This window comes from Rutidosis leptorrhynchoides, chromosome 6, assembly GCF_046630445.1.
Source record: "Rutidosis leptorrhynchoides isolate AG116_Rl617_1_P2 chromosome 6, CSIRO_AGI_Rlap_v1, whole genome shotgun sequence".
Lineage (NCBI taxonomy): Eukaryota > Viridiplantae > Streptophyta > Magnoliopsida > Asterales > Asteraceae > Rutidosis > Rutidosis leptorrhynchoides.
Genome location: NC_092338.1, coordinates 114673115 through 114697358, shown reverse-complemented (window position 1 = coordinate 114697358; position 24244 = coordinate 114673115). Strand labels below are relative to the sequence as shown.

General features: G+C 33.1%; 1 protein-coding gene across 1 annotated transcript; it reads right to left on the bottom strand.

The window, feature by feature from the left end:
* Nucleotides 1–2392: 2392 nt before the first annotated feature.
* Nucleotides 2393–5014, bottom strand: LOC139852298 (guanylate kinase 2-like). Its single transcript, XM_071841568.1, has 10 exons — nt 4691–5014; nt 4475–4582; nt 4314–4384; nt 4087–4216; nt 3622–3984; nt 3370–3491; nt 3129–3264; nt 3001–3046; nt 2813–2900; nt 2393–2731 (listed from the first exon to the last, which is right to left on the bottom strand). Exons 1-10 carry the CDS (start codon nt 4691–4693, stop codon nt 2620–2622), a joined length of 1179 nt encoding a protein of 392 aa, XP_071697669.1. The 5' UTR covers nt 4694–5014; the 3' UTR covers nt 2393–2619.
* Nucleotides 5015–24244: the final 19230 nt, after the last annotated feature.

The window sequence follows — 24244 nt, the reverse complement described above, 5'->3', positions numbered from 1 at the left end:
AACTAACCTGTTTGCATAAGATAATTTTACAAGCTTAGGATCGAGTGCTTGTATTTTATAAACATTGGATCGAGTGTTATTCAAGAGACAATGATGGTACGCAAGGAACGTCTGCGGTTGATATTTTGGAGTCTTGGCAGCATCGAGTTTACTCTAGGCATTTGCACTCTCGTTGAAACTTGATTTGTTAGTATAATTTATCTCATGTAGTATTCATATGTGTTTGTTATTCATTATTGACAAGTCTACTATTGAAAAGGAAAAAATCTATACTGAGTTGATATTACTTGCTTTTGGATAAAACCCGAGTATATCAACTGATTAAGTTTTGCATAATATATAGTGTTGATTCGCCGATAGTGATCCTGGCTGTTATAATTGGTTGGTTGAGTTGTGTTGTGTTATGTTGTGTAGTCTCTATAAACCAGTTACATCCTAAACTATTTATAACATGTAACCAAATTTTTTCAATCCCAACTCTTGGCCCTTAACAAAACCCGAATAAACCAATTCATAGATAAAAAGAGCTAAATTTGCATTGTCTAGTTTCAGGTATTGAGCCGAAAATGGCTCATTTGGTTATGAATGTAGCTTGGAATGATGTTCATGGTATAAATGCAGATTCTCATGTGCACCGTATTTTGTAACTGTCTTGGTTAGGCTTCGCGCAATGGTACAAAATTACCAATTAAGATAGCTATGTTTGTAGTTGGTAACTTTTAACTTTCATCTGGTAGTAGATAGCTTTAGCTTTTAGCTGATAGTTGATAGTTGTTAGTTATTTAAATATAATGTATTGTTTGGCGGAGTAGCTGAATCTGTTAAATAACGATTAAAATGACAAAACGTTAGAAGCTAAAAGCTAAACGCTACTTCAAGTAGCTTTTAGCTTTTTCCCAGTGTCTAAAAAGCTTTAAACTCCCATAACCAAACGGAGCTTATTATTAAATATGAGCTTTTTCATAAAGGCTAAAAGCTCCAAAAAGCTCGTCGCCAAACATAGCCACCGGAGGAGACGAGAAAAAACTTTGCAAATGTGGCTCCTAAACGAAGAATGGGTCCCGATTAATCCTCTATTGGTGGGTTTTGGACGTATTATAAGTACCCTTCTTCGGCCTTCTTGTGGATTGTTTCAATCTATGATCGTTTTACTTATATTATTACTTTAATCTCAAATTTGAGATTTGAATTTGAATGTTCTTTACATGATTTTAGAAATTTTAGAAGGGATATTGGTACCGATCTGAATGTTTGTTGCATAATTTTTACTATTTACTCCGTATTAAGTTGAGGAAGCAAAGAAGGAAAAAAAGGTTGACAGATGATGCACAATATTAGAATAACTCTTACATCCAAGAATGTTAACAATCTTAAAAAAGTTATTTACTTTCTTATACAATATATAAGTATGTTTTATAAGTTATTTTCTTTGCATTGTGCATTGTTTGTGTACCAAAAGATTATTAACAAAAAAAAAATTAATCTTATAGTAACTTATGTAGAAGATATTACAGCAAATTTTGAAATATCAACTTCTGGAGTGAATATATAAAGGCCGATATGGCAAATACATTGTTGAGCAAATTTCTAACTCTCATTTATTTTATTTTTATACGAAAAACATAAATAACATCTAACGGATCTAATTTGAATATGGTTTTCAACCTATTAGACATATTAATATTAATATTAATAAGCATTTTCGAGTTATTTTGGCTTTTTATAAAGTGTTGTGATTGGTGAAGCATCAGTTTCTTGTTTCCTCATCACATGTTTGCAAATTGCAAGTGAAAAGCTGTTGCAAACAGAAAAGAAATTATCAACAAACTCAGACCAATCAATTATTGACTGCCAACAAAGATTTAGGTGTAATAAAGCCTTTATATGAGCAATCAAATAAGATGTTCTGGGTCCCCATCTGTCTTGAATATTTACGCCTAACCAGCTAACCTTATTTTATTGTTCTACAAGATTGCAAAATCTTAGTAAATCAAATCAAATCAAATGATTTTTGATATAACTTAAATGTTTTTTGATATATTACGCCAATGTAATGTAAATGTATAAACTGAAACTGCTATTATTATAGTATTATACAGTAGTTGATTTGAATTTGATACTTAACCTATTTGTAATCAACATTCAGGTAAATTGTTATAATCATAATACAAAGTTTTTAGGGTATATTTACTCAGATGAACGCGGCCTAACGATTTAAACAGCCAACTCTTTTCCTGATAACTCAAAATGTAGCACGTTCACGAGGAATTATCTTGATTGTCATATGTCAGCACCACGACAACTAATTCATTTTTAATAATAAGTTTATAATAAACAAAAAACAAATGTCTAAAGTGAATAAACTTTAACAGAAAGCAAATAGAAGCTCAGATTGAAAGACACAGTTAAAAAAGGTTCATCTATTTTCTCAATTTTCATCAACATTGAACTTTTCACGTCACTCCAATACAAAAATAAATAAATGACAATAAAACACAAAATAACCCCCACAACATGGTAAATCTAACTGTGAGTTTTTTGCTTCATCTTAAAATAAAAGATTAAATTAAATTGCAATTGCAATGGATCAATAATACAATCAGTACCAATTGTATATGTTTAATAATCGCAGCCGTTTACGTTTTCTGTAAGATGATCAACAGCATACAGATCTAGTCCTCTCGTCCGACCAGGTGCCCCTCCTTTCATCGAAGACAAAACAAGAACAACCCTGAAACAAAACCTACATTTAATCCATCTAATATGATTTAAACTTGTTTATATAATGCATCTAATATATGTATAAACTTACTTCTGTTCACCAGTTCCACAGTTAATGACTATCTTTTCATCAGCTTGGGTCAATGAGAGGTCCATGGGCAAATCAAGCACCTTACTTGCTGTATTTTTCATAACGGCACACACCAAAAGAACCAATTTAAATTTTCATTAAAGTTTTAAAGTCAACCGAATAATTCTAAATCATCTTTATACACTTACAGGTTTTTTGGGCAGCATTGGTGCTCTCTCTAATACACAAGATATTCTACATAAAAATCATAAATGATATATCAGATTATTAAACAAAATCGTCAAAGCTTAAGAGATCATCTTGAATGTATATTTACCTTAAGTCGCTCATAACACGCTTCAAGATCATCATTCACCAAAATATGATCAAAAAGTCCCGATGAGCGTCCTTGTTCAAGCTCAGCCTTGGCATTTCTAAGTCGTTTCTGGATTTGTTCTTCCGTTTCTGTTCCTCTGTTTGACCAATTCAAACCACTCGTAAAGTCAACTTTTAGAAACAAATAATTACATAATAATTATATAAATTTTTAGATAATGGAACAAAAATAGAGCTCAAACCTTGCACGAAGACGATTCTCAAGCTCCTCAAACGAAGGCGGGCAAACAAATATGAAAATAGCTTCAAGTGAACTTGCCCTCACAGACCTTGCTCCTTGAACATCGATATCAAGTATGCATCTCTACATAAAACAAAACTCAACATTAAACAAAACTCAAAACTTTCACTAGATATAGTTGATCTACATAACTATATACATAACCGTACAAAGAATAATGAAATTAAGCTTAATAGTGCAAGAAATATGTAACCTTTCCAGCATCAGCAACAACATCAACGGCTTCAATGCTAGTCCCATAAAGATTACCATGAACTGCAGCAAATTCTAGAAATTTCCCCGATTTAATTTCTTCCTCCATAACGTTGTGTTTCGTGAAATGATAATGCACTCCGTTTTGCTCCTTCTCCCTTGGAGCACGAGTTGTATGGCTAACCGAGAATCCAAACAATGTCGGGTAATCTTTCATCAGCATATTAATCAACGTACCCTTACCCACACCCGAGGGCCCACTGATCACAACGGGCCGCTCAGTATTGCCAATAACGCCCTTACTCCAAGCAACTACTTCCTTTTCAAATTTCTTCTTTTGGTCCCTAACGAATTGTGTGTCCACCTTTTTAAGCATAACATGCACTATCATTTAGTAATCAAGAAATTACTCAAACGAGCAAACTATACAGTATCTGATAACTTTTGTAACTCGAGTAACACTCACCTCGAGAAACCAAACAGATTCATTCGATTTGGAATTGTGTTTTATGATCAAGATTCTATCTTGATTCAAAAGCAAACATGAGTGGCCCTTGAGTGCCTTTGGTTTTGTTCCCAGAATGGTTGGAATCACCCTGCAAGTGATGAACACGTGAACCTTAAAGCATGAAATCGTCAACAACACAATCGAACACGATGCAAGATCAATGTCAATAATACTTAAAAACTCACCATTCACCAGTTGAATTGTTGAGGATACGAATTCCAATTGATGTTGGATCATCAGTTCCACCAATTACATACTGAATACAAATTTGGAAATATACTTAAAATGGGACGAAAAGCGTTTTAAATTTTTTTAGTAACAAGAAACAATTGGTCTAATATCATACTGTTTTGTTTCCAATCACAACGCCTGTTTCAAAGTCCTTTAGTTTCAGATCAATCCCATTTGAAAACCTCCTTTGCATGTCATCAACATAAAAAGCTGGAGCTTCTCCCTAATTTAAAAAAAAAAAAAAAAAAAACCAATTAAAAAAAAGTTACAAACTTTGAACATTTCGAATTAGATTTTCCTTAGTAGGAATTATAATAAAGTATTTACTCACCATTAAAATAAGTTCTTCAATTGACTAAAGATGCAACCTGATTTTAAGAACTATTAGAATTAGAATAGAATAGAATTTACAAAATTAAATAAAAATAACATGCACCTTCAAGATCTTTCAAGAAAGCAATAAAAATACTAACACTAAATTTATTCTGCAGAAAAACATTACTAAAACAATAATAAGATCAACGTACAACCCTAAACCCCTATATTAATGTAATCCATAAACAGAAAACACAAACACTCAATATAAGCATTAACAGGTTAATTAAAGAGAATAAAAATATATTCCTCAAAATAATTATTAACCCAATAATAAATAAATAAAAAACCCACCAAAGAAGAGGTGCAATTAAAGATATAAACCACAAATTTGAAAAAAAATTACCTGGGTTGGAGCAATATAAATAGGATAAACAAAATCTGAAAAAAATGAAAAAAATGGGTTAATAAAGAGGTTGTGTGATCTGTAATTAAAACCTTGTAGAAGCAAGATCCCTAAATTAAAGAGAATGTGATTAATGTAACTTAGGGTTATGAAAGTGAAGATGGCGGAAGAAAGAAGTGATTATTATAGAATAAAAGAAGGTACAGAGAAAATGACATAATTTAATTTAATTTTAATTTCAATTTCAATTGTAGGAGAAATAGGGAAAAGGGAGTTTGAGGGAAGAAGAGGGGCGATGGCTCTGTTTGGTCATATTCAATTCAGGTAACTTGCATACCAACTATCTTTTCCTTACTTTTCTTTTAAAACAATTTCTTTATTCTTTATTTTTTACTCTTTTGTTTTTTACTTTTTTATTTGTATCTATATATTTTAAGGTGATGATATGTACACAACCACTTTTTACACATACACAACCAGACATGCTTTACAATATTGTACAGTACAACACTGTAAAACATGTTTGGTTGTGTATATACCACTCCCCATATCTCTATCTATATTTAGGATTTTGTTAACAGCATAATCCGAAGATAAAAAAAGAAGTTTAGATGCATAGAAATCAAATCTCATTCTACAAAAAAAATTTGTTCGAATTCACCATTTTTTGTTCGGATTCGCCATTTTTTTTCTACCACACATGCTTTTGTTCGAATACACATTTGTATAACAAATTATGGGACAAAAATTTGTTCGAACAAGGACAAAAATGTTCGAATTTGGCTATTTTTGTTCGAATTCAAATTTTTTATTCAAATTTAGCCCGATTTAGAGTTTAGAGTTTTGTGTTTTGGGTTTAAATTCCTAAACTCAAACCATAAACCCTAAACTCTAAACTCTAAACTGTTCGTGTTAAAACCTCAATCTAAACTCTAAATCTAAACAATAAAGCCTAAAGTCTAAATCTTAAACCCTAAATCTTAAATCTAAACCATAAAATGTAAAAAATGAATGTAAAACAGGACTATAGAACATAGACTGTTATACGAAAATTGCGCTATGAAAATAAAATAAAAATAACTAAACTGCCCTTCAATTATACCACACAACAATCTATAAGACTCTAAACGACAAAATAAACTTTAATACTACGGAGTAATATATTTGATAAATTACTAAAATTCATGGATTACTAGTATCAAATTAAAAAAAAAAAAAAAAAAAAAAAAGTAAGTTCGTTTGTTAGTCGTTTTCTATGTATGAGCGTTGTCGGAGTTTTCTTTTGTATTTCTTGTTGACTTCATTTTCTTTTTAAAAATAATTCTGTTTAATATAGGTTTTCGTCATTTAAAAAAGACAAAATTGCCCTGTTGGTCCATGTGGTTTGCACAAAATTGCATGGATTGACCAAAACTTTCATTTCGACTTCGTTTGTCCATGCGGTTTGAGATTTGAACCCGGTTGTTCCCCCTCTCAGACGTCCGTTTAAATTGAGGCGTTAGGTGATATCACATGCTAATCACATGAGGGTATTTCAATCTTTTTGTACATGGACCAACCCTATATTTTTTCTGAAATTTTCCTATTCCTCTTTAATCGTCTTCCCAAAATATAATTAAAACCCCAATATATTCATTTTCATTTTAACCTAACTAAACCTGCATATAAAAATTCATAATTTCATTTTCATCTTAAAATAAAACTTCATAGACATTCTATTCATATGAAACCCCATAAGATTCATATGAATTAAACTCATCTTAAAATAAAACCCCACATCTCAAAACTTTAATAAAACCCCAACAATAAATTGCAACCATCATTCCATCGTTCATCATCATCTTCATCAATTCATCGTCGCCACCATCATCCGTGAATAGAAGCACTGCCACCGCTGCCACCTGTGACGACCCGGAGATTTCTGACCAAATTTAAACTTAATCTTTATATGATTTCGACACGATAAGCAAAGTCTATAATGTTGAGTCTCAAAAAGTTTGAACTGTTTTGTAACATCCCGCGTTTTTCCGTTAAATTTATTTTAACACCGTCTTTTTTTTTTAGATAATATCTTCCGTTATCTAAATTCGTATCTTTCGTTAACTAACGTTCTTAATATTTCCGTTATTTGATTATAACATCTCGCGTTTACTCTAGCATTTTAAAATAATTCGTTTGGTAATTCACGTACCCGCTTTTAAACTCGAGGGACTAATGTTGCCAAGTGACCAAAGTGGTGACTAGGTCAACTAGTCAACCACTTTTCCTCTTTCTTCACCATTTTTCTTTTCTTCTTTTTCATTTTCTCTCTACTTGAATAAAAACCCCATTTTCTCCATCAACACTAAATCATCATCTAAATTCGATCTAGGAGGCTTACAACAAAATAAATTACATATTTGTGATCCTCTCATCATCCTCTACATTTTGGTACCAATTTCATCTCGTTTGGGTAACATTTCTAAAACTCTAGATTTCTCTAATTCGTGTTTTTGACTTGAAATGGTGTTAGTTAGTGTCTATGGCTCGAGTTTAGCATGAATATGTGAATTATATGCTCGATCTTGTTGTTTTACATAAACTAGCATGAACTTGAAATGAGTTTGCTTAATCATGAGTTTTGGTTGATTAAATGTTGTTATTATGTTAAAGTTCATGTATTAAAAGTGTTACTAGCATCGTTAGCTTCGTTTTGGTATGTTGGATGACATGAAAACCTTATATTAACATGATTATTGATTTTGTGATTCTTAGTTAGGGTTTGATAGATCTTAAAATGAACTTTTGATGCATTAAATGCTTGGCAATGTTATTTGTAAGTGTTTAGTTGCAATGTATGTTTAATTACCTTCGAAACGGCATATCGTATGTGTAAATTGGATTCCCGAATCATAAAATACGTTTTACGAACTTGAAACCTTGATAACGAACATTTAATGATCACTTGACGAGATTTCGGGTATTGTAAATGATATTTTTGTGTGATGAAAAGTGTTTAGTTGTATTCCTCGATAAATTACCTTTCCAACGATGTATGGTATGCGTTTTAAGTGTTTACGGTTCATTTGTTGTGTTAAAATGAGTTTTGGCTCGAGACTTGAACACTTGCACCAGCCCAGGTACCAGCTCCCGTTGAGTGTCGCAGCGCGGCCATCCTTGGTCGCGGCGCGGCATTAGGTGTATTTGGATTCTGATCAAACTTACACTTCTACGAAAAATGTTTGTTATGCTACGCACCTCCGATTCACATGTAACTTGTTCTAACATGCTTATATATGATTAAAAACCTCAGAAGAATAGTTCGAGACCCGACCCGAACGTGTTGACTTTTTCGTTGACTTTGACCAAAGTTTGACTTTTAGTCAAACTTAACCAAACACTTATGCAATCGTTCTAATATTATTTTATACTTGATTCTTGCATGAAACTTGACAACGTGATTCACATGCTATACTAATCGAGTCGTAACGAGCCATAGGACTAATTGAACACATTTCGCCCGACCTTGTGTCGTGACCGGTTAATTGATACAACTTATTTGTTTAGGTCAAGACTAAGCATAATTTCATGCACACGTTTACTTTGTGAAGTACATTTATACTCGTGCACTCGAGGTGAGATCATAGTCCCACCTTTTCAACAACTTTTTATACTTTTAAATTGTGGGCTGAGAAACATATACTTTGTTATATTTTGTATTACTTACTTTTATACTTTGAACACAAGTACGATGAAACAAACATTTCACAGTGAGTTAGAACAAAAATCCTCAATTCGATTATCATTAGTTACACTTGCAGGGTGTAAGCGAGAACTTATATTATGTGGCCATACGGGTTTGACAAACCCTCATTTTGGACGGTTCGCTACCGTCTACGGATGAAATATATTTTCGAGAAACAGTGTATGTTCTAACACTATTGTGATGGGGTTCTATGGAAGGAATGTTAAGTCTTGATAATTGGGTGCTCGCAAACATACTTTTGGAATGCAAATGATTTAGATAATCAACGTTATGGAAATACTAAATCTTGTGGTTCAAAATATAACGTTTACAAACACCTATGATTTCACCAACGTTTTTCGTTGACAGTTTTCTATATGTTTCTCGGGTTCATACTTGGCTACTTGATACATGCTTCAGCACACTTTGATTACTTGCTTGGGGTCAAGCATACATGCATACACTAGTGATAGCACCTTTGGATTCAAGCATATTTGTTTACATAATTACGCTATTTATAGCAACCGTGATTTTCAACTTATATTATGTCGCAAGTCATTTCATTTATACTTTATAACTTTTGTAAACTTAAACTTGTTGTCGAGCCGTTTGGTAATTTAAAACTTTGTAAGTCTTGTACGTTTCAAATGAATGCGACATAATTTTGGTCAAACGCGTCTAATATTGGGACTATGACCACGCAACGGGACCTAAGTTAACGGCGCCGTCAATGACGATTTTGACGGGTCGTGACAGATGGTATCAGAGCGTTGGTTGTAGGGATCTATGATGTGCATTAGTGTGTCTGACAGAGTCGTTAGGACGCATTAGTGAATCTAGACTACAACCGGATAGTTAGCCATTGCATTCTGACATACATTTGCTATAGATAGCACTTACTTGACTACTTGTGCATTATACTTGAATCATTCTTAGGCAAACTTCTTAATGGTACCAAGTTTTCATCATACGAATCTGTAATCTACCACTTTCGGGTAACACACGTAAACTTAAGATTCATACGCGTAAGGACGACGACGACTTCATTAGTCATACTTGTTCGGGAACTCTGTCTCCCATATTGTTATTCGCCACCGTTTCAACTTACTATCGGTGTCACACCGGTGTTCCTTACTATCTACCACTTCTTGTTACTACCATCACTACTCTAGGTGAGTATCGTTGTCACTACTTATCACTACGGTTGCGTGCTATTCGTTATCATGATTCGTTACACTTCTGGTACTGGAATACATTATTGTTTGACTTGAACCGCATTGACGTGAACAATCATTTATACACTTCCCTCGGGGAACGCTTCTTTAGAGTTGCACTAATTCTTTCGATTCAATACGAGTCACGTTAGAGACGTCGTTACACTTTGTTCATTTTAAATTTTCACGATTACACGAACTTGAATCTATGGAGTGATATGGTAATGGAGATATGAGTTATCATAATATAACGACACTCGATCAACGTGGTTATATTATGGTAAGCCATACCAAAGTTCTAATGACATGTGATGGTGATTGGACTCGATCAACCTAATCACCACCATGTGCCATGTACATGACTTCATTTTTCTTGTTGGATATCCGAAAACTCCGAGAATACTGATAACAACCATACCAGGGACACATCTCCGATTATTGTCGAACCATATTTATGCTTCCGAATGAATGACAAATTCTTTCAACTTCAAAACATATGTTATACGTGTATACTATCTCATCTTCGTGCAATTTTATCGACGAGCTACAGAATGCTTGGTATGCTCATATCAAGGCGGAAACTTCTCTCGCATTGCACTCGTACTTCCGTTTAAGGAAATATTTATTCTAAATTCTCAATGGAGGAAGAGACTCTTCACGTTATACTAGTATTCACCACGAGGGAATAGTCCTAACGAACGTTTTCAAAAATCGATAAATCTTCCGCGGCGCCAAATTTTTGAGAAACGGAAACTTGTTCCAACAAACGTTTTCAGGTCCTAACAAGCTTGTTCAAACGTATCTTAAAAGAACTGTACCTCGTTTCGGATCGAGATCCTCGTTTCACTTCTAAATTTCGGGGTGCCTTACAAAAACCCTCGGGACCACGTTGATAATGCTAAAAACGAACATATATTTAATAGCATTATCTCTCAAGAAAGACAAGCTTTTAGTTGAAACTGTTCTATTTACAAGCGATATTCGTTTAAATAATAAAAGGTGAAGATAAAAGACAGATTCGACGAATTGAAGAAGCAAACGACCAAAAAGCTCAAAAGTACAAAGTACAATCAAAGTGGTTCAAATTATTGATGAGAAACGTCTCCAAATTACAAGAGTACAAGACGCGAAACACAAAATACAAGATATTAAATTGTACGCAAGGACGTTCGAAAAACCGGAACCGGGACCAAAGTCAACTCTCAACGCTCGACGCAACGGACTAAAAATTACAAGTCAACTATGCAAATAAATATAATATAATATTTAAATAATTCTTAAAATTATTTATATATTATATATTATATTTAAAACCGTCGGCAGAATGCAAACAAGCTCATGTGAGCTGGAAAAAGTGGCCATGCGATCGCATGGCCTGGAAGCACATTTTCCATGCGATCGCATGGCAGTAGGTGACAGGCCACATCTATAAATTTCGAAGTTTTGAGCGATCTTTGAAACATCTTTTTCTTCTTTCTCTCATACGTAAAGATATATATATATATATATATATATATATATATATATATATATATATATATATATATATATTATATTTTAATTTTAATTTTAAATTCTAATAATAAGGGTATGTTAGTGAATGTTGTAAGGGTGTAAGTCGAAATTCTGTCCGTGTAACGCTACGCTAATTTTAATCACTGTAAGTTATGGTTAATGTTATTTTTAAATTAATGTATCATAGCTAAGTTATTATTATGCTTATTTAATGCCGAAATAATCGTGATGTTGGGCTAAATATTAAAATTGGGTAATTGGACTTTGTACCATAATTGGGGTTTGGACAAAAGAACGACACTTGTGGAAATTAGACTATGGGTTATTAATGGGCTTTATATTAACTAAATGATACCTCGTTAATTTAATATATAGACTTATAATTTGACGTATTTATATATAACCACATACGCTTGACTGGGCACGGTGGGCGGGATATCTATAAATACCAATAATTGTTCATTTTACCGGACACGGAACTGGATTAATAGTTAATCGACTTGTTGAAACAGGGGTGGATTACATTCAAGGGTAATTGGTGTAATTGTTAACAAAGTAGTAAAACCTTGGTTTACACGCAGTCGATAACCTGGTGTATTCATTAAACAAAGTATTAAGACCTTGTTACAATTCGAATCCCCAATTAGTTGGAATATTTGACTTCGGGAATAAGAATAATTTGACGAAGACTTCCGCATTTTATGATTATGACTGATGGACTATTATGGACAAATCCGTATGGACATATTGAATAATCCAGGACAAAGAACAATTAACCCATGGGAATAAACTAAAAATCAACACGTCAAACATCATGATTATGGAAGTTTAAATAAGCATAATTCTTTTATTTCATATTTAATTGCACTTTTAATTATCGCACTTTTATTTATTGTCATTATATTTAATTGCACTTTTAATTATCGTACTCTTTAATTATAGCAATTTATTTTATCGCACTTTTATTTATCGCAATTTCATTATCGTTATTTACTTTACGCTTTAAATTAAGTTATATTTATTTTTAAAATTTTACATTAGGTTTTAACTGCGACTTAAGTTTTAAAAATCGACAAACCGGTCATTAAACGGTAAAAACCCCCCTTTTATAATAATAATATTACTTATATATATTTTTGTATTTTTACAAATATAGTTTTTAAAAATATAGCGTTAAGCTTGTTTAAGAGATCCCTGTGGAACGAACCGGACTTACAAAAAACTACACTACTGTACGATTAGGTACACTGCCTATAAGTGTTGTAGCAAGGTTTAGGTATATCCATTCTATAAATAAATAAATATCTTGTGTAAAATTGTATCGTATTTAATAGTATTTCCTTGTAAAATTAATAGTATTTTATACACCACCTCGCATAACATCAAGTATTTTTGGCGCCGCTGCCGGGGAAACATTCTTGCTTAAACGCCGGAAGCACAACGCTATAAAAAAAGATTTTTATTAATTTTTAGTTTGCTTTTATAAAAATACGCTTTTGTAAAAATACGTTTTAAATATACAAAAATATAAAAAGAAAATATAAAAAAATCTATATATTTATTTTTTAAGAGTTTGTTAAATATATATACATAATTATAAAGTTTCTTTATTTTTATTTTGTAAAAATATAAGTTTTATTTACTTAATATAAATATTTTATAAATTTTAAAACAGAAAATTTAAAAAAAAAAAAAATCCTTCGGCCTGGTACTGTAGCAGCCCAACTTTGGCCCGAAACCCTAGCTCATGCGATCGCATGAGCCCGAAGGCAAAAATTCATGCGATCGCATGAATGTACCTGACACGCCACAGTTGACCTAATTCAGCATTAATTACGGAGTATATTTTAATTATTATTATTATTATAACCCTAATTAGGTTTAGATTATTTAATTATTTAGTATTAGTTTTAATTAATTTGTTTTATTTAGTTTAATTAGTTTTAATAAATTATATAAAAATTAATAGTTTTATAAAATAAATAATATAAAAATAATATTTTTATAAAAATTGTACTTTTTACAACTTTAAGATTATTTTTATATTTTGTAACTTTTAATTTATTTTAGCGTAATATTTGTATTTTTCGCTCGTATTTAATTCTAAGATATAGTTTTTGCCGTAGTTATTTTTATTTCTAGATTTTTAGGCTTTGCCGTAAAATCCTTTAAGTGCTTTTTCTTTAGACTAAGATTTAGGTGCTCTAGAATTTTGCGACGCTGTTTATAAATTTTAGTTCCTTTTTAAGTTTCAACGCGCTACTTTCTTATTTTTATTTTTCGACGCCTTTTATTTTTCGACATTTTTCGATGCGCTCTTTTTCTTTCTTATTTTTCGCCACTCTAGTTTTTAGGACTTAGTTTATTTTCTATTTCTTCTCTAAAATTTCTTTAAATTTCAACGAAAAATTATTTTTAGTGGTTGAATTGATAGACATCCAAATTTTCTGTTTCGTAGTAATAGTTGGATTTGTTAGTGGCTGAGTTGTGAGCTTCCGATTTAAAGGGTTCTGGCTCCCTGCTGCATCTATTGGCTATTCGAAACGTGGGCAAAAGCAGAAAAGTCTATTAATTTGATAACTTTAATAATTTTTATCTTTTATAACTAATAGGATATTCAGTGAATGCACCGAGCAAAACGTTCACCACCTTTTGTACGTTCACCACCTGTAACTCGATCAAGACATCTAGCAAATATTGTCGCCGTTGATTTTTCTTTAGAATCGTCATCCAGTCGACCAAGTACTCCAATTCAAATTTCCGATAATCCATTTTTTGAACCCGACCTCACAATTGAGAATCCGGAGAATATTCAGGGACAATTCAGAGATCCTGAACCATTAATCTTTCCTCCGGAACCACCAATCATTCAAACGGAGATTGTCGAGGAACAACCCATTAAATCAGAATCCTCTAGTGATTCAGATTCAACAAATTCAATCATGGAAAATCTGGAACCTCTAAGTATGGAAGACCCGAATGCGAGCTAAACGCACTGGCCAAGGTCACGCAATTACTCAACCTGACATTAATGCGCCAGATTATGAAATCAAAGGACAAATTTTACACATGGTAACTAATCAATGCCAATTTAGTGGTGTGCCAAAGGAAGATCCAAATGAACATCTTCGTACCTTTAATAGGATCTGTACACTATTTAAAATCCGAGAAGTGGAGGATGAACAAATATATCTCATGTTATTTGCCTGGACTTTAAAGGGAGAAGCCAAAGATTGGTTAGAATCGTTACCTGAAGGGGCGATTGATACATGGGACGTTTTAGTTGAAAAATTTCTCAAACAATTCTTTCCGGCATCTAAAGCCGTGAGACTTCAAGGAGAAATTGTTACGTTCACGCAGAAGCCAAATGAAACTTTATATGAGGCATGGACAAGATTTGGAAAGTTATTGAGAGGATGTCCGCAACATGGTTTAGACACTTGTCAAATAGTACAAATATTCTACCAAGGATGCGACATCACTACACGAAAAGACATCTATATAGCAGCTGGTGGTTCCATTATGAAGAAAACAGCAACTGATGCTTACAAAATTATTGATAACACTGCTTCCCACTCACATGAGTGGCACCAAGAAAAAGATATCGTTAGATCATCTAAAGCAGCTAGAGCCGATTCTAGCCATGACTTAGATTCCATTTCTGCAAAGATAGATGCTGTCGAGAGACGAATGGAAAAGATGACTAAAGATATTCACTCAATACGAATTAGTTGTGAGCAGTGTGGAGGACCACATTTAATAAAAGATTGTCTCAGTATTGAACTAATAATGGAACAAAGAGAGAATGTTTCATACATAAACCAAAGGCCTGGAAATAATTATCAGAATAATTATCAACCGCGAAGACCGATCTACAATCAAAACCAGAATTATAACCGAAATGTTTCATACAACAACCAACAAGGTCCAAGTAATCAACAAGTATCCAATAATACTTACAATCAGCAAAGACCTATTTTTCAAAACAAACCACTACAAATCGATGATAAAAAGCCAAATTTAGAAGACATGATGTCAAAGCTAGTTGAATCTCAAACGCAATTTTTCACATCTCAGAAACAAACTAATGAAAAAAATGCTCAAGCATTTGGAAATCAACAAGCTTCTATTCAAAATCTGGAACAAGAAGTAAGTAACCTAGGAAGGTTAATAGGTGAAAGAAAACCGAGAAGTCTACCTAGTGATACAAATGCTAACCCCCGGAATGAAACAGCTAAAGTCATTACCACAAGAAGTGGTATTACACTTAAACCACCTGAAATACCTGTAATTTCTGATGACGCTATTCCTACTCCACAAGAACCATAACCTGAGCAAGATAAGGAAAAAGAACCGGTAGTTGAAAAGGTTAATGAAGATAACACAGTTAAGGCTAAACCTTATGTTAAACCATACCAACCACAACTTCCTTACCCTAGTAAAATGAGAAAAGAAAGACTTGAAGCCGAGCAATTCAAATTCTTGGATATGTTTAAACAAATAAATGTAAATCTTCCTTTCATTGATGTGATTTCAGGAATGCCTAGATATGCTAAATTTCTGAAAGATCTGATCATAAATAAAAAGAAAATGGAAGAACTCTCGACTGTTACTATGAATGTTAATTGTTCTGCAGTGCTGTTGAATAAGATACCAGAAAAATTATCAGATCCAGGAAGTTTCACAATTCTATGTTTTCTGGGTAGTCTTAGTTCAATAGAAGCATTGGCAGACTTAGGTGCTAGTATAAATTTAATGTCGTATTCACTATACGCTAAACTAGACCTTGGAGAATTAAAACCAACACGAATAAGTATACAACTAGCCGATAGATCAGTAAAATATCCTAGAGGGATAATGGAGAACATGCTAGTTAAAGTTGGTACTTTAGTATTTCCAGTAGATTTTGTTATTCTGGACATGGAAGAAGATTCTCGAGTTCCTCTCATATTAGGAAGACCATTCTTAAACACGGCAAAAGCAATAATAGACGTGTTTGGTAAGAAACTGACCCTAAGTATAGAGGAAAAGAGTGTTACCTTTTCTGTGGATAGAGCCATGCAATAACCGCAATCTGCAGATGATACATGTTATTATATTCAAACTATAGATTCACATGCAGAATTGTTAGAAGAATTTTCAGAATTACAAGGAACAGGAGAATGTTCTTTAGGAGAAGGAACTGAACCAATTGATGAAACTGAAATGTTAGCTACACTTATGGCTAATGGATATGAACCAACAACAGAAGAAATTCAAATGCTAAAAGAAGAAGACAGATATCGATATAAATCATCGATAGAAGAACCACCGACATTAGAGTTAAAGCCACTTCCAAACCATTTGCAATATGCTTATTTACATGGTGAATCTGAATTACCTGTAATAATATCGTCTTCTCTTACTGAAAATGAAAAATCTCAACTCATTTCTGTGCTAAAAGCTCATAAACCAGCTATTGCATGGAAGATTCATGACATTAAAGGAATAAGTCCTTCGTATTGCACACATAAAATCCTTATGGAAGAAGGTCATAAAACGTATGTGCAACGCCAACGAAGACTAAATCCTAATATGCAAGATGTTGTTAAGAAAGAAATTAATAAACTGCTAGATGCAGGTTTAATTTATCCAATCTCTGATAGTCCATGAGTTAGCCCAGTTCAATGCGTACCTAAGAAGGGTGGCATGACTGTCATCACAAATGAGAAAAATGAGCTTATTCCTACTAGGACTGTAACATGATGGCGTGTTTGTATTGATTATAGAAAATTAAATGACGCCACCAGAAAAGATCACTTTCCCTTACCTTTCATTGATCAAATATTGGAAAGATTAGCCGGAAATAGTTACTATTGTTTTCTTGATGGTTTTTCCGGATATTTTCAAATTCCAATAGCACCCGAGGATCAAGAGAAAACCACGTTCACATGCCCTTATGGTACTTTTGCTTATAAACGCATGCCATTTGGACTTTGCAACGCCCCTGCAACCTTTCAAAGGTGCATGATGGTGATTTTTCACGATATGATAGAAGAATGCATGGAAGTTTTCATGGATGACTTTTCAGTCTTCGGTGATACTTTTGAATCATGTCTAGTTAATCTTGAAAGAATGCTTATTAGATGCGAACAATCAAATCTAGTACTTAATTGGGAGAAATGCCATTTCATGGTAAAAGAAGGTATCGTTCTTGGACATAAAATTTCAAAGGAAGGAATTGAAGTGGATAGAGCTAAAGTAGATGTAATTGCTAAACTTCCATATCCCACTAATGTTAGAGGAGTTAGGAGTTTTCTAGGGCATGCCGGTTTTTACCGACGTTTCATAAAAGATTTTTCTAAAATTGCCACTCCTATGAATAAACTCCTAGAAAAGGATGCTCCATTCATCTTTTCGGATGAATGCATCAAATCTTTTAATATTCTTAAAGAAAAACTCACTAATGCGCCGATCATGATAGCTCCAAATTGGAATCTACCGTTTGAACTTATGTGCGATGCAAGTGATTTTGCAATGGGAGCCGTTTTAGGATAAAGGATTGAAAAACGATTTCAACCTATATATTATGCTAGTAAGACGTTACAAGGAGCATAAACGAATTACACAACTACTGAAAAAGAACTCCTTGCTATTGTCTTTGCTTTTGACAAATTTCGTTCATATCTCGTTCTAGCTAAAACGATGGTCTATACTGACCATTCTGCTCTTAGATACCTATTTTCGAAACAAGATGCTAAACCACGATTAATCCGTTGGATCTTACTCTTACAAGAGTTCGATATTGAAATCCGAGATAAAAAGGGAGCAGAAAATCTCGCAGCTGATCATCTTTCTTGTCTTGAAAATCCTGAATTAGAAGTTCTAAATGAATCAGCCATACAAGACAACTTTCCTGATGAATATCTATTGAAGATAGATTATAATGAAATTCCATGGTTTGCAGACTATGCAAACTACTTAGTATGTGGATTCCTTGAAAAAGGATTATCGTACCAAAAATGAAAGAAATTGTTTAGTGATATAAAACACTATTTCTGGGAAGATCCACATTTGTTTAAAAGTTGTCCCGATGGAATAATACGCCGATGTGTATTCGGGGATGAAGCTAGTCAAATCTTAAACCATTGTCACACAGGACCAACAGGAGGGCATTATGGGCCTCAACTCACAGCAAGAAAAGTTTATGATGATGGATTCTATTGGCCTACAATTTTCAAAGACGCACACCTTCTTTGCAAATCCTGTGATGTTTGTCAAAAGGCCGGAAAAATAAGTCAACGTGATGAAATGCCACAAAATGTCATTCAAGTATGTGAAGTATTTGACATTTGCGGTATTGACTTTATGGGTCCATTTCCAAAATCTCATAATAATCTCTACATTCTCGTTGCCATTGATTATGTATCTAAATGGGCAGAAGCACAAGCTCTCCCGACTAATGATGCACGAGTTGTAGTCAACTTTTTAAAACATCTTTTTGCAAGGTTTGGAACACCGAAAGCTTTAATAAGTGATCGGGGTACTCATTTTTGTAACAATCAACTTGAGAAAGTTCTAAAAAGATATGGAGTAACTCATAAAATCTCCACCGCTTATCATCCACAAACAAGTGGACAAGTTGAAAATATCAACCGAGCTTTAAAACGTATTCTAGAGAAAACTGTAGGATCAAATTCGAAGGAATGGTCCATGAAATTGGAGGATGCACTCTGAGCTTTTAGAACAGCCTACAAAACTCCAATTGGAACCACACCTTTTAAACTCGTTTACGGAAAAGCATGTCATCTTTCAGTAGAAATTGAACACAAAGCATTTTGGGCTTTGAAGACATGTAATCTTGATTTACATGAAGCCGAACGTCTACGATTAAGTCAACTAAACGAATTAGAAGAATTAAGACATGAAGCATACGAAAATTCGTTAATCTATAAAGAAAGAATGAAGAAATGGCATGATAAAAGAATCAGAAGTTCAAAAGAATTTAAAGAAGGAGACATAGTTCTTCTTTTCAATTCACGATTCAAGCTATTTCCTGGAAAATTGAAATCAAGATGGTCTGGACCATTCATAGTCAAAAGAGTTTTCCCATATGGAACAGTAGAGTTAATAAATTCAAATGGGATTGAATTTAAAGTTAATGATCACAGAGTTAAACATTACATACATGGTCCGATGGAAGTTGACAATGAAGTCAATCATAATTTCACCACCCAAGAAAACCTTCAAAATGAAAACATAAATATGTTATCAACAACATATGAAAAATCAAAATTGGAAAATAGGGAGGATTCAAATTGGAGTGATGAAGAAGAATTCTTATACAAACCTCCCATTCCAAGAAACGAAGAAAAATGTGAACAAGAAGTTCAAATAGAATTGAAAGAACCAAGAAAAGAACACCCGAAAAAGGTTTACAAACCAACTCGACTTACTAAAGTAGGAGACCCGGGTGAATTTATCATTTCTTGCTTGCTTAATGATGGTGCTGTATATAATGGACTCGCTGATTTAGGAGCAAGTACAAATATTATGCCTCTTTCGTTATACAAAAGATTAGGTATGGGTAAATTAAAATCAACCAAAATAGGTGTTCAATCATTCGACCTAACCATTAAACACCCGGTTGGAATAGAAAATAATTTACTTGTTAACATGAGAAGTTTGACCTTTGTTACAAACTTCATAGTGATTAATATGGAGGAAAACCTTGATATTCCTCTAATTTTAGGTCGCCCATTTTTAGCAACCACCGAGACATTCATTGATGTAAGAGAAGGTAGAATGACACTTAGGGATGGTGATAAATCAATCACCTTTGTGAACCGAAAGTTTAGATCTCCACCAACCAAAACTGTTAAACCAATAAAAATGCATAAGTGTGGGGAAGATGAAGAAACACTTAATGATGATCCGATCACAAAGAACCCCGTTGATGATAAGAAATTAGATGAACCCGTTTTTAACAGTTCAACGAAGAAACTTTATAAATGGATTCACGATGCTAAGATTAAGGGAAACTTTAAGTTATGTAACCGATTAGTATCCAATTTATCGCCAAAAGAAAAGGCGATGTTAGTTGAATTTGTGAAAGCTACGGAGGAAATCAACAAATGGATTGAAGAAAAAGTCAGAGATATACAAGTTGTTGATGATCCAATTGAAAATAACGTTAATCACAATTTCAACTAAGTGTGGGGAGGTTCGAATCTTTTTAGGGTAATATGTATTTCTGTTAGAGTTAGATTTTCTGTTTTCGTGTAGTTCTAGAGAATGGAATCCGAATGGTCTTTCCCTAGCAGACCCTAAAGAACTAGTCTTCTCCCCCCATTCTGAATTTTTATTTTTTTTAGGTTTTACGAGATGAAGACTTCGTGTGACTTAAACCATGGTCTAATGCTGCACGCTTTGATCACTAAACGTAATAATGACACCCTTCCAAGTGAATTGATATCATTAATCAGAGGTAAATTTGATAGAGTAAGAAAAGAATTCAGAAAATGATAAGTTACATTTTGGTAAAGGAAAATCAAAATCCGCAGCGAAAAGAAGAGCTCGACACCTTGAAAGATGTCACAAATGCGGAAAATGGTCACACGAAGGAAAATGTTCGACGAATCAGACATATTCCGATACCGAATTCGTTACTTTATGTAGAGATTGACCGTTCATATGTTTCGAAGAAAAAACATTAAATGCTCGAGGTTACGCCTATGTAGCTATGGAAAACCAATTAGTCCGACTATCTTATGAGTGGGCTAAAACAGGTCACTGAGAATTCCATTTCACAGGTAAGTATGTACAGTTTTTATTTTTATTTTTATTGCTTTGAACCTTTTGATAATAAACGCTAAATCGTTCGCTATAAAGTATTAAATTGGTATTCAATAAAATTAGGTTTTGCGACCGAAATTATTGATATCATACAAAAATTTATTACATCTCTGCGAAATTTACCGTTTATTCTTAATAAGGTATAAATATCTTTAATCAGTTAACCCAAAATATTTCAGAAATTCGTCATGAGTTAAACTAGGTTATGAAACCGAAATTACTTTACCGAAAAGAGGGGCGTATATTTTTGATAATATTTGATTGATTAAAGTGGGATAAAAGACCAAAAAGATTTTTAATTTTTAATTTTACTATGTTTTTAAATTTAATATATAAATATTAAATTAATATTGTAAAATTTTTAAAATCAATATATTTAAGTTTGTAAATATTTGAATTTTTTTTTATGTTTTTAATATAAGTTTGTATGTATAAAAACAAAAATATAATAAAAGTTTGGTGTGAATTTTCAATTTTCATAATATGAATTTTTAATTTTATGCATTTTAAATTTAAGTTTGGTGTGAATTTAAAAACAAAATTTTTTTTTACTTTATTTCGTTAAGTTAAAAACATGATTTTTAAAATTCGTCGTAAGTTGAAGACTAGGTCATTGAACCGAAATTGCTTTACCGAAGGAAGGGACGAGAACTTTTATTATCATTATTTTTAGCCTTATTGAATTAAAGTATGCTAAAAACATTTAAAAAACCCAAAAACCTTTGTTTTTAAAATTGCGCTTAAAATTGACAAATTTTAAAATTTTGTCGAGGGACGGACTAGGACATCATTCCGAAACGCCCTCATCCTAGAAAGAAACAAATTTTTAAAATTTAATTTAAATATATGTTTTAAAAGTTATAAGGTTTTTATAAAAACAAAAAACAAAAAAAAAAAAAAGGGCAAAAGTCACTGTACCCGGACTCCATGCGATCACATGGAGTTTGGCCTTTGGAGCCATTCGATCACATGGAGCTGAAATATTGGCCAGGATCAAAAAGCAGTCGACTGGTCTGTCTTTCTCACTTCAAACACACACATACACGAAAACACACTCAAATCCTCACCAAAAATCACCATTTTTCGCCCAAATTTCACCGTAATTCATCAAATTTCTTGCTCTAATCATGCATAGGTTCGGATTCTTCAACAAAAAGGTAAAAATTACACCCTAAACTCTTAAAATTTCTAGTTTTTTTGATAATTACCAATATTATACCTAATTTAATTTTGTTAATTTCTAGTGTAATTAGTGTTAAATTGTTAGTATTTTATGCATGTATAACCTAGATTGATGCTATTTAACATGATTTGAAGCCAAAAACTTCAAAATTTTTAGAAATCTAGGGTTTGTGTTCTTGAGCAATTTGGGGCTTTTTGATATAAACAGGTTATGGCCGATTTTTGTCATGAATTATTGCTAAATTAAGTAGTGTAACATGTTTAGGTAGCTAAATGATCCAAACATTGATCCTAAACATGATTTTTGGAGATTAAAGTAGACTTTTTCAGTCTAAAATTCATGAACTTGATTAATTTGATATAATTGCCATTTGAGACTTGTTTAATTGTTTGTAATGACTATTTTGACATGTTATTTGAGTTAAATGCTTATGAACTTTGTATACATTTTCATATGTGCTTATTTGAAAAAGTGTAGAATTGTAAAAAATGTGAAAATGTGTATACGTTTAATTTTGATTGAACATGTTATTGTGGTTAATTTAAGTTGTTATTTTGCTAACACTAATACATATTTGGATGCACAAATTTTGTGTTTAATGTGTTTTGCAGAAAACCGATACTGCTGGTGCTTCATCATCATCTAGACAACCACAACAGGAGCCTGAACCAGAATATGATCCGCAATACGAGCCAGAACCCGAACAAGAACCACAACAGGAACAACAACATCAGCCTGATCAACATGTACCTTATTATGATCCGCTACAGTTTGTTAATGAATTCATAGTATTTCCGATGCATCCGCCAGTAGAATACCCAACGATTCCTGAACATACATTGCATCCTAATCTGAGATTCGATAGAAGTTGGAGAGATTACCCGGCATATCAAAGTAATAAATTCAAATTAGTAACGAAAGATGTAGAGGTGCCTAGGGTAATTGATTGGAATCCTTTGGAAAGGGTCCAACTTGCTAACTCAGTTAGACAGCATTTGATCCAAAGGTATGGCAACACTTCTTTTACTGATTGGGAATGTTTATTCACCATTCGTAGACCTGTATATAAGGAATGGTGTGTTGAGCTGATGAGTACTATAGCATTAAATGTAGATGTAGATAGATTAGATGATAGAAGTTTTCTTAGGTTTATTCTTGGCCGTAGGATGTACAGGATGTCCATGCTGGACATGGCCAGGGCTTTGCAGATATATACGCCCGCTGAATTGCTACTACCCGATTGTATGAATTTGATTTATCGTGGTGAAAGGGTAGATAGGAATTTTGATGCAAACGCCGTATGGAGGCGTATGTTAGATTATAATGTTTTTGGGCGGGCAGGAACACATACCTACTTACATATTAACAGAGCCGAGCTTCATATAATTCATAGATTTTTGGCTAACTCGATTACACAGAGAGGTCACAACAAGGAAAAATTGACCTTACATGATTTATTTTACCTAAAGTGTATTCGAGACCCTAGAGGCTTTGTTAATATCCCTTACTGTGTTGGTTTTTATTTGTCTAAGATGGTGGAAGGAATGCAGGAAGGGGGGATAATTGGAGGAGGTATTTTTGTTACTCTCATTGGAGAGTATTTGGGTGTAGATAAGGAACAAGGGGGTCCACTTTTGAAATGTAGGGAACAGGTTGAGCCTTTAGGATTGAGGGTTTATACGGGTGCTAAGGTA